Raw genomic sequence first — 16,382 nt, 5'->3', positions numbered from 1 at the left:
ATTCAAGGGAAAACAGTTAACACAATAAAAAAATGAATGCGCAAGAATTGTCGGGAGACAGCTCAGCACATTTTGGATAGAGATGCGCCAATATCTTCGTCACAACCCCCTCCCCTACTTCTTGTCTCAACATTTCAAATGATATCGAAGACACATTATCTTCACACATATTTTAGATGTATTGCTTTTCACTAACAGGCACCATCTCAATAATCAGCTAGGCCTATTGCCATGCCTCCAATTACTTCATTAGAAAGGTGATTTCTTTCAATCCCCCTGCACTCCGCACCCCATACTCAAAACATCTTCCTGCAGCTATGGATATATATACAGTATGTGGAGATAAGTGGGTAAGATACATCCTGGGTTGGTCTCGTGACAGTGGTAGTCTAATGAGCTAATCATCAGTATAACATTAACAATGAATTATCCTTATCAAATCGGTCAGATGAATAATTTCAGACAAGGAGAGAAGATGTGTTATCGCGGCGCTGTTTAGTGATAGGAGGGAGAAGTACCTCTCCTCCCCGTGACGTAACAGTCCAGTCCGGGGTAGCGATGGTCTACGGTCAGGTCTTATCACTAAGCAGTTAGTTGTGCATCGAACAACCAACGAACGAGCTCTGGTAACTATACCGCGCAGCTTCACGGTTTCTTCGCAGAAGAAGCCTCCCTCCCTGCCTCGCTTTGCGTATACCACGCGCGTATTATTCCACTCTTAGTTCGCTATCTTTAGTCCGAGTCCGACATATCATCAGTGAACAGTTTTACAGCTTGAAGAAGAGAGAACGTTGGGACAGGCTGAATTGAAGGAGCGGGCGGAAAAGATCGGAGAGAGAGGAGAGAGGTCACCGTGCCCTGTCTGTATTTCGCTCACACCACGCCATGAATATGCAGCGTATATCCGAGGTGGTGCTGCTGGTGGCCGGGTTTGCTTTGGGGCTCTGTGCCTGTCACACCGTGAAAGGTAGGTGAAGGGGAACTTGGCGCTGCCTACCCCAACCGTCCTGCGTGGTGCGCTCTCACTCTGCAATGTGCTTCTTGTAGAAGAGGTGGCGATGGGAGGGAGCATAGTGGGAGAGGGTCCATATCGGAGCATTTTCACCACTAATGTGGGCTGATCGCGCTGTGATTCTATTCATTTAGAACCTCTGATATGATATGGTTATAAGGCTGTCATTTGTAGAGCTTCCGGGGCTCGGGGTGGATTTGTTGATTGTAGTGAGGCTGGCGGAGGAGTGAGTCTATTTCCGAGCAGAGGTGCCTCTGGGACAGGAGGAGTGATGCCGTTGCGTTGAGTGTAACAATGTGTCCAAGTTTTCACTGTGACATAGGTATATTAATATAGTCTCTCGCCATGTGATAGACATATTTTAGCCTGCCTTCTCTAATCTACCAAGACAGATCTTAGGTTTTTTAAGAGATATGAGGTGGTAAGATTAATAGATACTAGTCTGATATCTTATTGATGAGGACTATTTAGGCCATATAGTGTCATGATGCTGATATAAATATGAGTAGGGATCTACGTATCAGATATTGATATGATGATGATGCCAATCCTGCTGATGGTGATGATGCTGATGGTGATGATTATGATGCTTATTATTATTATTAGCCGTTTCATTTTAGTTATCAGCCATAGCATTATCATCACAGGCCTTTTAGGCTAATGCTGTTATTGCAGAATTATGATTTATTGATATCGTTAATGGATGTTATTGGGGACCGCACTCCCTTGGTGGGAATAAATATATCAGTGTTACCACACATAGGAGACTAACTGCTCTCGAGCTGCTCACGAGCAACTCCGGTGCCACAGGTGAACTGGTTGATCTGGCACCAGGTACACGTAATATACTCCCCGTCGACTAGGGCTACTGTTGCACCTGTCACTTTGTCTGGCAGCAGTGGCAGTTGCCGGAGGCATGATTAGGTGTTGCTCGGCGCCTGTCCCTGTGCGTCGGATAGAATGCAGCCTTTGCGTCTGGCTTCTCGTGCGCCCAATAGGCCTATTTTCTCTATATATGTTAGTAGCCCAGTAGTATAGAGACATATGATAATAACCAATGGCCTGATTAGGGAGGCCAAGCTTGTGCTTCACCTGCATTTTCATTTGAATGTGATTATAGACGGACCCTGAGCAGAGCTCAAACCAACTGCCAACAGTGTGTGAGAGAGCGAGTGATAGAGAATGCGCTGTCAATGGTGCTGATTTGCAATAAATGACTGAGCGTGTTTTAATGCGGTGTCCGTGGTGCTGAAGTTACCAATACATGTGTTTGTTTGCAACTGGATACATGGTCTGTCCTCAACTCCACCCACAAATGTGTAGACTTTGTTCATCTGGAGATTGCATGGTAGTAGCTCAGGACTCTGGTGCTTTTCGAGCTTGCTCGGCTGCGAAGTAAGAAGTAAACAAATTACCGCCCAGTCACTGGGGGTGGAAACGCCGGCACACCACGGTTCTAATTGAGTCCCCAGGGCCGCAACGCAGCTCTAAATTCGGGAGAAAATGAGAGCCCATTGTTCAATTTACAGTTTGTGCTGTTATCCTGGCCCTCAAGCCGCATTTTGAAGTTGCATCTTTAAGACCGTGTAAAAGCGAGAGAAACACGCGTGTGAGACATACAGTAACATTCTGAAAAATGTCATTTGTTTTCTTCTGTCTTGCCTTCCGTTAAAATTCAACAGTTAAACGGTGCTACTATGACATTTAAGTAACTCGAGAAAACTCTGGAATTGGTTGTTCTCCACGAAATCTTAGAGGTGCGCTCTTCCACTGTCATTTTCCGTTTAGCCACCGTTTCATTGCAAGAACCGTGAACGAATGATCAACTTCCTTTAATTAATCAAAGTCACCCTCAAGGCACCCGCTTAACATCTAGAGGTGTGTGTTTGTGTGTGTATGCCCGGACCGTAAGTATGTGTGTTGGCCCATGTTGACAGCAGCTAAGTACGCAAAACTGCAAAGTGGAGAAGCTATTTACAAAGGCATTCACGGTTGCACAGCACGCTGTGGCTTAAACGAACCCACCATGTCTCACGGTCAGCTGCGTGGTGGGGAGAATTTTTTTTCGGTTGAGTAGAAAGCAGTGCATTTTTTTGTTGTTGCCAGAGCTGCCCAGAGCTGCGATTTGGTGTAATTCCAAACAATATGATCTCTGAATTTAGATAGCTCATTACCAGCAGTATGTGTATTTTAATTTACCCTCAGTGTCTGTTTCCATGGAGGAACGTTTTCCAGCTTTATATATGTATTTTTGCCTGCTGCAGGAGTATTTGGGCTGTTGTTGTTAGATGAATGTATATGTGAAAATTAGGTACAGAATGCAGAAATGTATTCTTCAGTGCACAGGGTTTAAAGAAATCAAAGTAAAGAGAGTTATGATTAACAGAAACGTCCACCTTCATTATAAAATAATGTATTATTTCAATATAGGCTATGCTTCCGCTTTAGAACACCTAACCTATAAACTGATTATACCAAACGTTAGGAACAAATTCGTAATATTGTGTTGCACGTTGAACAGCCTCAATTTGTCGGCGTGTTTTGTTTACTCAGTGTACATTGTTCATTCAATAATATTATTTTGTGTGTGTGTTTGATAGAATAAGCAGAAGAGCGAAAGGAAAGAGGACCCCATCAGCCAATAAAAAAAGGCGTGACAAAAACAAGCGGCAGATTTATGTCCTCCTTTTGAGAGAGGAAGTGCATTATGGGAGCGCTCTATAAATCGCTTGCCGGGCCAGACAGTGACACAGGAGGCAGCACAAATCCTGCCTGACGTGCTGCGACTGGAAAACCATGGTTCAACATGGAGGAGGACATGCTGTTACCTCACTGATCTCAGTACAGCCTTACTGGTCTCTCCTATTTTTAGATCTGGCTCAAAAACCAAGGCTCAGTGTAGAGGAGTGCAGTAGATCCTAGATCAGCAATATCTTTCATTTTAGAACAGGCTCAGCACGGAGTAGAGCTATTTCACTGATCTCAAATCAGTGCTCTTATATCAGATTATGGCAAATTATGGAGGAGGAGTGCTACCTCATTGATCTCAGATCTGCTTTATCTGCCTTACTTCAGATCAGGGTTTTGCTAATAGAGTAGTGTTACTTCAGTGATCTCAAATCAGCATATTATTCTTGTACAGACCAATGTTTAGAGACCAACTCAGTGGCCTTGTTGTTAGAGAGTCTGTCCAGAGATGGCAAGGTTGGGAGTTTGATCTGTGTGTTAGTCATAGCAAATACTGTAAAAATGGGACCCAATGCATCTCTGCTTGGCACTCAGTATTAAGGAGATAGATTAGGGTTAAGGCCCTGCGATAGACTAGTGTCCTGTCCAGGGGGTGTACTTGTACTGACTCACGCTACAGAAACAGGAGAGAGGCAACCTCCAGGCTACTTAATTACTTTAGTGAAGGAGTTCAGAGCAGAATACTATTATCCTAATGATCTCACAAGAGATATAGCTCAGACTCTGGGTCCTTGTTCCAATATCCACTCCAACACTCCACTGAGATATGCTATTGTGCAAATGTGAACATATGTGGAGTATATCACCGTTTAATTTAGAAGAATACAAAAGGTTACAGGTGTATGTATTACAGTGAGCTTATAGCCTGTGGCAATAGTACCTCTGAACCACAGAACAACAGGTTTGCTTTTCAAGGTCTCACTAAATCCTCCCTCCCTCCCTCCCTCTCTCCCTGCCTCCCTCTTTCTTCAAACATTGCTCATCGCTGTGGTTATGTCTTCATGGTCTCTTGTCTCTTGCAGTCCTTTCTAGTTTTGCGGGAGGTGAACTGTGTGTGTGTGTGTGTGTGTGTTATATTTGGAGATAAGCCTCTACTAATCACAGTGGGCAGGTGAGCTCTCTTGCTCCCCTCCTCTCCCTCTGTGGGGCTATGGCTAACCATACTTAGCACTAGACACTTAACAAAGAGCTGCAGTTAGTTTCAGAATGGTTGACTACAAATAAGTTAGTGTTAGATATTTCAAAAACTAAAAACATTGTATTTGTGACAAATCATTCACTAAACCCTAAACCTAATTTAAATCTTGTAATAAATAAGGTGGAAATTCAGCAAGTTGACTAAACTGCTTGGAGTAAACCTGGATTGTAAACTGTCATGGTCAAAACATATTGATACAATAGTAGCTGGGGAGAAGTATGTCCATAATAAAGCGCTGCTCTACCTTCTTAACAAAACTATCAACAAGGCAGGTCCTACAGGCCCTAGTGTTGTTGCACCTGGACTACTGTTCAGTCGTGTGGTCAGGTGCCACAAAGAGGGACCTTGAAAAATTACAATTGGCTCAGAACAGGGCAGCACAGCTGGCCCTTAAATATACATGGAGAGCTCACATGAATAATATGTATGTACATCTATAATGTCTCAAAGTGAAGGAGAGATTGACTTCATCACTACTTGTTTTTGTAAGAAATGTTGACAATCTGAATGTACTGAGCTGTCTGTTTAAACTACACAGCTCAGACACCCATGCATACCACACAAGACATGTCACCAAAGGTCTCTTCACAATCCCCAAGTCCAGAACAGACTATGGGAGGCGTACAGTACTACATAGAGCCATGACTGCATGAAACTCTATTCCACAGCGGATAACTGATGCAAGCCGTAGAATCAGATAAAAAAAAAACGGATAAAAAGACATCTTATGGAACAGCGGGGACTGTGAAGAGACACACACAGGCACAGACACACATACACATCATAAGACACTCACTCTACACACTCGTACATGTGGATTTTGTATTGTAGATACGTGATAGTAGAGTAGTGGCCTGAGGGCACACACTTAATGTGTTGTGAAAAGTGTTATGTAATGTATTGTAATATTTTGAATTGTATATAACTGCCTTAATGTTGCGGGACCCCAGAAAGACTAGCTGCTGACTAGGCAAGAAATGAAGGGGATCCTTAATAAATACAAATACAAATACTAGACTGGACACTCTCTGAGGCCCAATGATTTACTCTCTGAGGTGTGAAGCAGGGGGAGTGGATAAAACACCAGAGGCTTTTATAGAATTAAGACAGAACGTCCTGTGTCTATGAGAGTGCTCCCTGAGGAGAGGAGAGGAGAGGAGAGGAGAGAGGGAGAGGAGAGGAGAGGAGAGGAGAGGAGAGGAGAGGAGAGGAGAGGAGAGGAGAGGAGAGGAGAGGAAAGATTGTTTAGCGAGGGAAAGGAATAACACAAGCAATTAGAGACAGATAGAGAAAAGTAGACCCACTCCCTCACCCCAGTGTTCCCCTCACCTTTTAACAGCAGCAGCAGGAGACATCCAACACCTCGCAAACCCATTACAACCCACACTGTCTCCAGCGTGTATGTGTGTGTGTGTGTGCGTGTGTGCGACTGTGACTGCGTGTGTGAGATAGAGAGAGCGATTAAGAGTGTGTGTGTGTTTTGTTTGTTTTTCACACAACAGTAAAACAGAACAGAAGCTTTTAGATAGAGGCTGTTGGCTAGACTCTTCCCTGACACTTCAGCCAACTGTCTGGACATGCCCTTACACACACTCCCAGTCCGGAGTGCTAACCACCATCCTCCACTTCTGCCTTGTTCTCTTCCTCGCTCTCCTTTTCTCCAATCAATTGCTTCCGCACCAATCTCACCAGCTCCCCCTCTCCATTTGTCAAAGTTGACACGCTCAGATCTCTCGCTCGCTCACACACACTCTCTCTCTCTCTGATGAGCAGAGAGGAGCTGTGTTGATAGTGTGTGACCTGTTCCTCTCCACCAGCTGAGTCTAGCTGACCTCAGAGGAAATGAACAGAAGGAGACATGGAGAGAATGTCATCTCCCATGTGGCACATATCAATTCCATGTCTAATTGAAATGTGATTTATGAGTCACACACCCACACACACACACACACACACACACACACACACACACACACACACACACACACACACACACACACACACACACACACACACACACACACACACACACACACACACACACTCAAACATTGATCTATCAGGCTCCTCAGGTGACAAAACACACAGTCTCAACCCTAAACACACTTTCAACCTCACACATCGTACGTCTAAATCATTTATAGGATAAGCAAAATAAAAAGTAATCATTAGGGTTGCAGCCCCCCACACCTCTCCTCAGCTGTGTCAGAGGAACCCCCCCACCTCTCCTCAGTAGAGATGTGTCAGAGAACCCCCCCTCTCCTCAGTAGAGATGTGTCAGAGAACCCCCCCACCTCTCCTCAGTAGAGATGTATCAGAGAAGCCCCCCCTCTCCTCAGTAGAGATGTCAGAGAACCCCCCCACCTCTCCTCAGTAGAGATGTGTCAGAGAACCCCCCCTCTCCTCAGTAGAGATGTGTCAGAGAACCCCCCCACCTCTCCTTAGTAGAGATGTGTCAGAGCAACCCTTCCCTCTCCTCAGTAGAGATGTCAGAGCAACCCTTCCCTCTCCTCAGTAGAGATGTGTCAGAGAACCCCCTTCTCCTCAGTAGAGATGTGTCAGAGAACCCCCCTCTCCTCAGTAGAGATGTGTCAGAGCAACCCTTCCCTCTCCTCAGTAGAGATGTGTCAGAGAACCCCCCCCCCCCCTCCTCAGTAGAGGTGTGTCAGAGAACCCCGCTCTCCTCAGTAGAGATGTGTCAGAGAACCCCCCCCTCCTCAGTAGAGCTGTGTCAGAGAACCCCCCCCCCCCCTCCTCAGTAGAGGTGTGTCAGAGAACCCCCCCCTCTCCTCAGTAGAGATGTGTCAGAGAACCCCCCATCTCCTCAGTAGAGCTGTGTCAGAGAACCCCCCCTCCTCAGTAGAGATGTGTCAGAGAACCCCCCTCTCCTCAGTAGAGATGTGTCAGAGAACCCACCCACCTCTCCACAGTAGAGATGTGTCAGAGCAACCCTTCCCTCTCCTCAGTAGAGATGTGTCAGAGAACCCCCCTCTCCTCAGTAGAGATGGGTCAGAGAACCCCCCTCTCCTCAGTAGAGATGTGTCAGAGCAACCCTTCCCTCTCCTCAGTAGAGATTTGTCAGAGAACCCCCCCCCCTCCTCAGTAGAGATGTGTCAGAGCAACCCTTCCCTCTCCTCAGTAGAGATTTGTCAGAGAACCCCCCCCCCCTCCTCAGTAGAGATGTGTCAGAGAACCCCGCTCTCCTCAGTAGAGATGTGTCAGAGAACCCCCCCCCCTCCTCAGTAGAGCTGTGTCAGAGAACCCCCCCCCTCCTCAGTAGAGATGTGTCAGAGAACCCCCCCCTCTCCTCAGTAGAGATGTGTCAGGGAACCCCCCCTCTCCTCAGTAGAGATGTGTCAGAGAACCCCCCCCTCCTCTCCTCAGTAGAGCTGTGTCAGAGAACCCCCCCCTCCTCAGTAGAGATGTGTCAGAGAACCCCCCGCCCTCCTCAGTAGAGCTGTGTCAGAGAACCCCCCCCTCCTCAGTAGAGGTGTCTCAGAGAACCCCCCCTCTCCTCAGTAGAGATGTGTCAGAGAACCCCCCCCCTCCTCAGTAGAGATGTGTCAGAGAACCCCGCTCTCCTCAGTAGAGATGTGTCAGAGAACCCCCCCTCCTCAGTAGAGCTGTGTCAGAGAACCCCCCCCCCCCTCCTCAGTAGAGGTGTGTCAGAGAACCCCCCCTCTCCTCAGTAGAGATGTGTCAGAGAACCCCCCCTCTCCTCAGTAGAGCTGTGTCAGAGAACGCCCCCTCTCCTCAGTAGAGCTGTGTCAGAGAACCCCCCCTCCTCAGTAGAGATGTGTTAGAGAACCCCCCTCTCCTCAGTAGAGATGTGTCAGAGAACCCACCCACCTCTCCTCAGTAGAGATGTGTCAGAGAACCCCCCTCTCCTCAGTAGAGATGTGTCAGAGAACCCCCCTCTCCTCAGTAGAGATGTGTCAGAGAACCCCCCCTCTCCTCAGTAGAGATGTGTCAGAGAACCCCGCTCTCCTCAGCAAAGATGTGTCAGAGAACCCCCCCTCTCCTCAGTAGAGATGTGTCAGAGCAACCCTTCCCTCTCCTCAGTAGAGATTTGTCAGAGAACCCCCCCCCTCCTCAGTAGAGATGTGTCAGAGCAACCCTTCCCTCTCCTCAGTAGAGATTTGTCAGAGAACCCCCCCCCCCTCCTAAGTAGAGATGTGTCAGAGAACCCCGCTCTCCTCAGTAGAGATGTGTCAGAGAACCCCCCCTCTCCTCAGTAGAGATGTGTCAGAGAACCCCCCCCCCCTCCTCAGTAGAGATGTGTCAGAGAACCCCGCTCTCCTCAGTAGAGATGTGTCAGAGAACCCCCCCCTCCTCAGTAGAGCTGTGTCAGAGAACCCCCCCCCCTCCTCAGTAGAGGTGTGTCAGAGAACCCCCCCTGTCCTCAGTAGAGCTGTGTCAGAGAACCCCCCCTCCTCAGTAGAGATGTGTCAGAGAACCCCCCTCTCCTCAGTAGAGATGTGTCAGAGAACCCACCCACCTCTCCTCAGTAGAGATGTGTCAGAGAACCCCCCTCTCCTCAGTAGAGATGTGTCAGAGAACCCCCTTCTCCTCAGTAGAGATGTGTCAGAGCACCCCCCCTCTCCTCAGTAGAGATGTCAGAGAACCCCCCTCTCCTCAGTAGAGATGTGTCAGAGAACCCCCCCTCTCCTCAGTAGAGATGTGTCAGGGAACCCCCCCTCTCCTCAGTAGAGATTTGTCAGAGAACCCCCCCCTTCTCCTCAGTAGAGATGTGTCAGAGAACCCCCCCTCCTCAGTAGAGATGTGTCAGAGAACCTCCCCTCTCCTCAGTAGAGCTGTGTCAGAGAACCCCCCCTCTCCTAAGTAGAGATGTGTCAGAGAACCCCCCCTCTCCTAAGTAGAGATGTGTTACAGAACCCCCCCTCCTCAGTAGAGATGTGTCAGAGAACCCCCCCCTCTCCTAAGTAGAGATGTGTCAGAGAACCCCCCCTCTCCTAAGTAGAGATGTGTCAGAGAACCCCCCCCTCTCCTCAGTAGAGATGTCTCAGAGAACCCCCCCTCTACTCAGTAGAGATGTGTCAGAGAACCCCCCCTCTCCTCAGTAGAGATGTGTCAGAGAACCCCCCTCTCCTCAGTAGAGATGTGTCAGAGAACCCCCCCCCCTCTCCTAAGTGGAGATGTGTCAGAGAACCCCCCCCCCTCCTCAGTAGAGATGTGTCAGAGAACCCCCCCTCTCCTCAGTAGAGATGTGTCAGAGAACCCCCCTCTCCTCAGTAGAGATGTGTCAGAGAACCCCCCCTCCTCAGTAGAGATGTGTCAGAGAACCCCCCCCTCTCCTAAGTGGAGATGTGTCAGAGAACCCCCCCCTCTCCTCAGTAGAGATGTGTCAGAGAACCCCCCCACCTCTCCTCAGTAGAGATGTGTCAGAGACCCCCCCTCTCCTCAGTAGAGATGTGTCAGAGAACCCCCCCACCTCTCCTCAGTAGAGATGTGTCAGAGAACCCCCCCCCCCTCTCCTCAGTAGAGATGTGTTACAGAACCCCCCCTCCTCAATAGAGATGTGTCAGAGAACCCCCCCACCTCTCCTCAGTAGAGATGTGTCAGAGAACTCCCCCCCCTCTCCTCAGTAGAGATGTGTTACAGAACCCCCCCTCCTCAGTAGAGATGTGTCAGAGAACCCCCCCACCTCTCCTCAGTAGAGATGTGTCAGAGAACCCTCCCACCTCTCCTCAGTAGAGATGTGTCAGAGAACCCCCCCACCTCTCCTCAGTAGAGATGTGTCAGAGAACCCCCCTCTCCTCAGTAGAGATGTGTCAGAGAACCCCCACCTCTCCTCAGTAGAGATGTGTTACAGAACCCCCCCTCCTCAGTAGAGATGTGTCAGAGAACCCCCCTCTCCTCAGTAGAGCTGTATCAGAGAACCCCCCCTCTCCTCAGTAGAGATATGTCAGAGAACCCCCCCCCCCTCAGTAGAGCTGTATCAGAGAACCCCCCCCCCCTCTCCTCAGTAGAGATGTGTCAGAGAACCCCCCCTCTCCTCAGTAGAGGTGTGTCAGAGAACCCCCCCTCTCCTCAGTAGAGATGTGTCAGAGAACCCCCCCTCTCCTCAGTAGAGATGTGTCAGAGAACACCCCCTCTCCTCAGTAGAGATCTGTCAGAGAATCCCCCCCCTCTCCTCAGTAAAGCTGTGTCAGAGAACCCCCCCACCTCTCCTCAGTAGAGATATGTCAGAGAACCCCCCCTCTCCTCAGTAGAGATGTGTCAGAGAACCCCCCCTCGCCTCAGTCTTGCTGTGTCAGAGAACCCCCCCCCCCCCCCCCTCAGTAGAGCTGTATCAGAGAACCCCCCCCCCTCTCCTCAGTAGAGCTGTATCAGAGAACCCCCCCCCTCCTCAGTAGAGCTGTATCAGAGAATCCCCCTCTCCTCAGTAGAGCTGTATCAGAGAACCCCCCCCCCCTCCTCAGTAGAGATGTATCAGAGAACCCCCCCCCCCTCCTCAGTAGAGCTGTATCAGAGAATCCCCCTCTCCTCAGTAGAGATGTATCAGAGAACCCCCCCCCCCCTCCTCAGTAGAGCTGTATCAGAGAACCCCCCCCCCCCTCTCCTCAGTAGAGCTGTATCAGAGAACCCCCCCCTCATTAGGACACTAGAGAAAGCCGTCTCTCTTATATACTGAACACACTCTGCTTGTGACGGTCATCCATCACTGTAACCTGTGATGGCTGTGATGTGCTGTTGGATCCCTGGTGCACTTCTGTATGTCAGACCCTTCCCTGACACTGTGTCCTATTTAAATACCACATTTTCCTATACTACATTAGAGGAGACACAAAGGCCCCAATACAACAACAATGAAATGTGATCTCAAAGTTAATTAATATGAACACTATCTTCTCCCCCTCCTCTTACATGATCCTTAACACCTCATTATTGTTACCCAAAATTTGATTTGTGAAAACTCGCTGTCCACCAGGGCCCCAGACCACCAGGCCACCAGGGAAATAGGGCACCAGGGCCCCAGACCACCAGGTCACCAGGGAAATAGGGCACCAGGGCCCCAGACCACCAGGCCACCAGGGAAATAGGGCACCAGGGCCCCAGACCACCAGGCCACCTGGGAAATAGGGCACCAGGGCCCCAGACCACCAGGCCACCAGGGAAATAGGGCACCAGGGCCCCAGACCACCAGGCCACCAGGGAAATAGGGCACCAGGGCCCCAGACCACCAGGCCACCAGAGAAATAGGGCACCAGGGCCCCAGACCACCAGGCCACCAGGGAAATAGGGCACCAGGGCCCCAGACCACCAGGGAAATAGGGCACCAGGGCCCCAGACCACCAGGGAAATAGGGCACCAGGGCCCCAGACCACCAGGCCACCAGGGAAATAGGGCACCAGGGCCCCAGACCACCAGGCCACCAGGGAAATAGGGCACCAGGGCCCCAGACCACCAGGCCACCAGGGAAATAGGGCACCAGGGCCCCAGACCACCAGGCCACCAGGGAAATAGGGCACCAGGGCCCCAGACCACCAGGCCACCAGGGAAATAGGGCACCAGGGCCCCAGACCACCAGGCCACCAGGGAAATAGGGCACCAGGGCCCCAGACCACCAGGCCACCAGGGAAATAGGGCACCAGGGCCCCAGACCACCAGGCCACCAGGGAATTAGGGCACCAGGGCCCTAGACCACCAGGCCACCAGGGCACCAGGCCACCAGGGCCCAAGACCACAAGGCCACCAGGCCACCAGGGCACCAGGCCACCAAGGCACCAGGGCAGCGACACCAGAAAGGAGATATGAGGGAGAACATTTTTTGGGAAAATTACTCTATGGTGACATTTTCCTCCCACCACTCCAATGATGTCACCGTGTGTGTGTGTGTGTGTGTGTGTGTGTGTGTGTGTGTGTGTGTGTGTGTGTGTGTGTGTGTGTGTATGTGTGAGCAGTGCGTCTGCCAACTCTTGCTCTCTCTGTAAGTGAATAGCATATGGGATGACAACTGTTGCCTTCATGGTGAAATAGACAGATTCATTTAAATGAAGCTCAGACAGAAGAACAGACAAGCTAGTGATGAGAGCTTAACACCATCATCACAGTACCAGAGCACAGGTATAGTGTGTGTTTTGGCATGGATGGGGGATTTGGGAAATAGAACTGTAAAATAGTCATTCTTTCTTAACCAATGTGTAATCCCTGTAGTTTAGGACCACCAGTGGATGTTCACTAACAATTATCAGAATAGAATCCTGTCCAACACACAAATTCATTTGATATTGAAAGAAAATATGTATGCGTTAGGTGTGTGTATAGATCTCTTGTCTTGATATATTTATTGTACAGATAGATATTTACACACATACAGATAGATATGAAATTGCCACCACACACACGCACGCGTACTTGCACACACACACAGGTTGTTTATGGTGGCATCAGTTAGGAGAGTGTGAGGGGAACAGATGGGGCCAGTCTTTGTAGAAGGCATGCTACGGATGCTGCAGTTTTATCTTTCTTCCTCTAAAGTGGGTTAGTGACACATACACGTCACACACAGCACACACACACACACACACACATCACACACACACACACACACACACACACACACACACACACACACACACACACACACACACACACACACACACACACACACACACACACACACACACACACACACACACACACACACACACACACACACACACACACACACACACACACACACACACACACACACACACACACACACACACACACACACACACACACACACACACACACACACACACACACACACACACACACACACACACACACACACACACACACACACACACACACACACACACACACACACACACACACACACACACACACACACACACACCACTCCTTTCCTCCTTGTCAAGGTCTACATCATTTCCCTGTGTTGGTAGCCCAAGCCTGGTAATTATGTGTCCTCTAACACCTGTGTGTATGTGTGTGTGTGTGTTGGGTCATAAGTAACCTAATGTAACAGGCGTAAAATTAATACTTAAGCGGTGTTTCTTTCTTTTTGATCCTGACGAGGTTTTCTTCTGCAATGTTCAACCAATCCAGTACATGTGGAGGAGGAGTTAAGATGGAGTGTGGTCTTGTTAACGACGCTCAGGGCCTCCTTTGTCCCTATGCGTTTTGGGAGAGGTTTCCCCCCCTGCCTCCGCTCCTGTTTTACACTGACCATCTCGCTTTCTCTCTCTCTCTCTCTCTCGCTCTCTCTCTCTCTCTCTCACGCAATCTCTTTCTCCTTCCTCTCTCTCTCTCTCTCTCTCTCTCTCTCTCTCTCTCTCTCTCTCTCTCTCTCTCTCTCTCTCTCTCTCACACACACACACAATCTCTTTCTCCTTCCTCTCTCTCTCTCTCTCTCTCTTTTTCTCACCATCTCTTTTTCCTTCGTCTCTCTCACTCTCTCCCTCATCTCGCTTACACTTTCTCTCTGTCTCTCTCTGTCTCACTCTCTGTCTCGTTGTCTTCCTCTTCCTCTCTTTGTCTTTTCCTTTCACTCTCTCCCTCTCTTCTTCTTAATCCCTCTCTCCCTCCCCCTGGGTCTCCCAACAGACTTCAGCCTACAACATTATTAGTGCTTCTCTAATTACTTTGCCTGGTCTCTATTCTCTATTCTCTCCTCAGGATATCTATCTAGTCTCTCTCTAACTCTATATGCACTCACCATCACTCAACTCCCCCTCACACAGTCCCCCCTCACTCAACTCCCTCTCACACAGTCCCCCCTCACTCAACTCCCCCTCACACAGTCCCCCACCTAGTCCCCCTCACACAGTCCCCCTTCTCTAAAATCCCCCTCACACAGTCCCCCCCACCTAGTCCCCCTCACAACTCACACAGTCCACCCACCCTCACTCAACTCCCCCTCACACAGTCCCCCACCTAGTCCCCCTCACACAGTCCCTCTTCTCTAAAATCCCCCTCACACAGTCCCCCCCACCTAGTCCCCCTCACACAGTCCCCCTTCTCTAAAATCCCCCTCACACAGTCCCCCCCACCTAGTCCCCCTCACACAGTCCACCCTCACTCAAATCCCCCTCACACAGTCCCCCACTCTATCAACATAGTCTACCCTAATCACCAAAATCTACCATAATCGCAACTGTCTATCACCACAGTCTACCATTATTACCACAGTCTGTCACCCTCCACCATAATCACCACTGTATGTCACCCTCTACCATAATCACCACCGTCTACCATAATCACCACAGTCTGTCACCCTCTACCATAATCACCACAGTCTACCATAATCATCACAGTCTACCAAAATCACCTCAGTCTATCACAACAATCTACCATAATCACCACAGTCTACCATAATCACCACAATCTTTCCCCCTTTACCATAGTCACCACAGTATATCACCCTCTACCATAATCACCACAGTCTTTCCCCCTTTACCATAGTCACCACAGTATATCACCCTCTACCCTAATCACCACAGTCTGTCACCCTCTACCATAATCACCACAGTCTACAAAAATTGAGGGGGGGTGATATTTTATATTTTGTATATATATATATACTGATCAAAAAATAAAGGGAACACTTAAACAACACATCCTAGATCTGAATGAAAGAAATAATCTTATTATATACTTTTTTCTTTACATAGTTGAATGTGCTGACAACAAAATCACACAAAAATAATCAATGGAAATCCAATTTATCAACCCATGGAGGTCTGGATTTGGAGTCACACTCAAAATTAAAGTGGAAAACCACACTACAGGCTGATCCAACTTTGATGTAATGTCCTTAAAACAAGTCAAAATGAGGTTCAGTAGTGTGTGTGGACTCCACGTGCCTGTATGACCTCCCTACAACGCCTGGGCATGCTCCTGATGAGGTGGCGGATGGTCTTCTGAGGGATCTCCTCCCAGACCTGGACTAAAGCATCCGCCAACTCCTGGACAGTCTGTGGTGCAACGTGGCGTTGGTGGATGGAGCGAGACATGATGTCCCAGATGTGCTCAATTGGATTCAGATCTGGGGAACGGGCGGGCCAGTCCATAGCATCAATGCCTTCCTCTTGCAGGAACTGCTGACACACTCCAGCCACATTGTCTTGCATTAGGAGGAACCCAGGGCCAACCGCACCAGCATATGGTCTCACAAGGGGTCTGAGGATCTCATCTCGGTACCTAATGGCAGTCAGACTACCTCTGGCGAGCACATGGAGGGCAGTGCGGCCCCCCAAAGAAATGCCACCCCACACCATGACTGACCCACCGCCAAACCGGTCATGCTGGAGGATGTTGCAGGCAGCAGAACGTTCTCCATGGCGTCTCCAGACTCTGTCATGTCTGTCACGTGCTCAGTATGAACCTGCTTTAATCTGTGAAGAGCACAGGGCGCCAGTGGCGAATTTGCCAATCTTGGTGTTCTCTGGC

At 49.3% G+C, this 16,382-nt stretch overlaps 1 protein-coding gene across 2 annotated transcripts in view; it reads left to right on the top strand.

Moving 5' to 3' along the window:
- The first annotated feature begins 505 nt into the window (after positions 1-505).
- LOC106613128 (calsyntenin-2) overlaps positions 506-16,382 on the top strand; it is a 443,615-nt gene continuing 427,738 nt past the window's right edge. The window contains exon 1 of one of the 2 annotated variants that reach the window (XM_014215083.3): positions 506-967. In XM_014215083.3, coding sequence (XP_014070558.2) covers positions 886-967 — 82 coding nt within the window. In that variant the 5' untranslated portion in view covers positions 506-885. The remainder of the gene's footprint in view (positions 968-16,382) is intronic. The other variant, XM_014215084.3, reaches the window with a different exon arrangement.

This window comes from Salmo salar, chromosome 09 (assembly GCF_965601325.2).
Source record: "Salmo salar chromosome 09, fSalSal1, whole genome shotgun sequence".
In the NCBI taxonomy this organism is placed as follows: domain Eukaryota; kingdom Metazoa; phylum Chordata; class Actinopteri; order Salmoniformes; family Salmonidae; genus Salmo; species Salmo salar.
The sequence above is the reverse complement of the archived record's forward strand: the minus strand, read 5'-3'. Positions and strand labels throughout refer to the sequence as shown.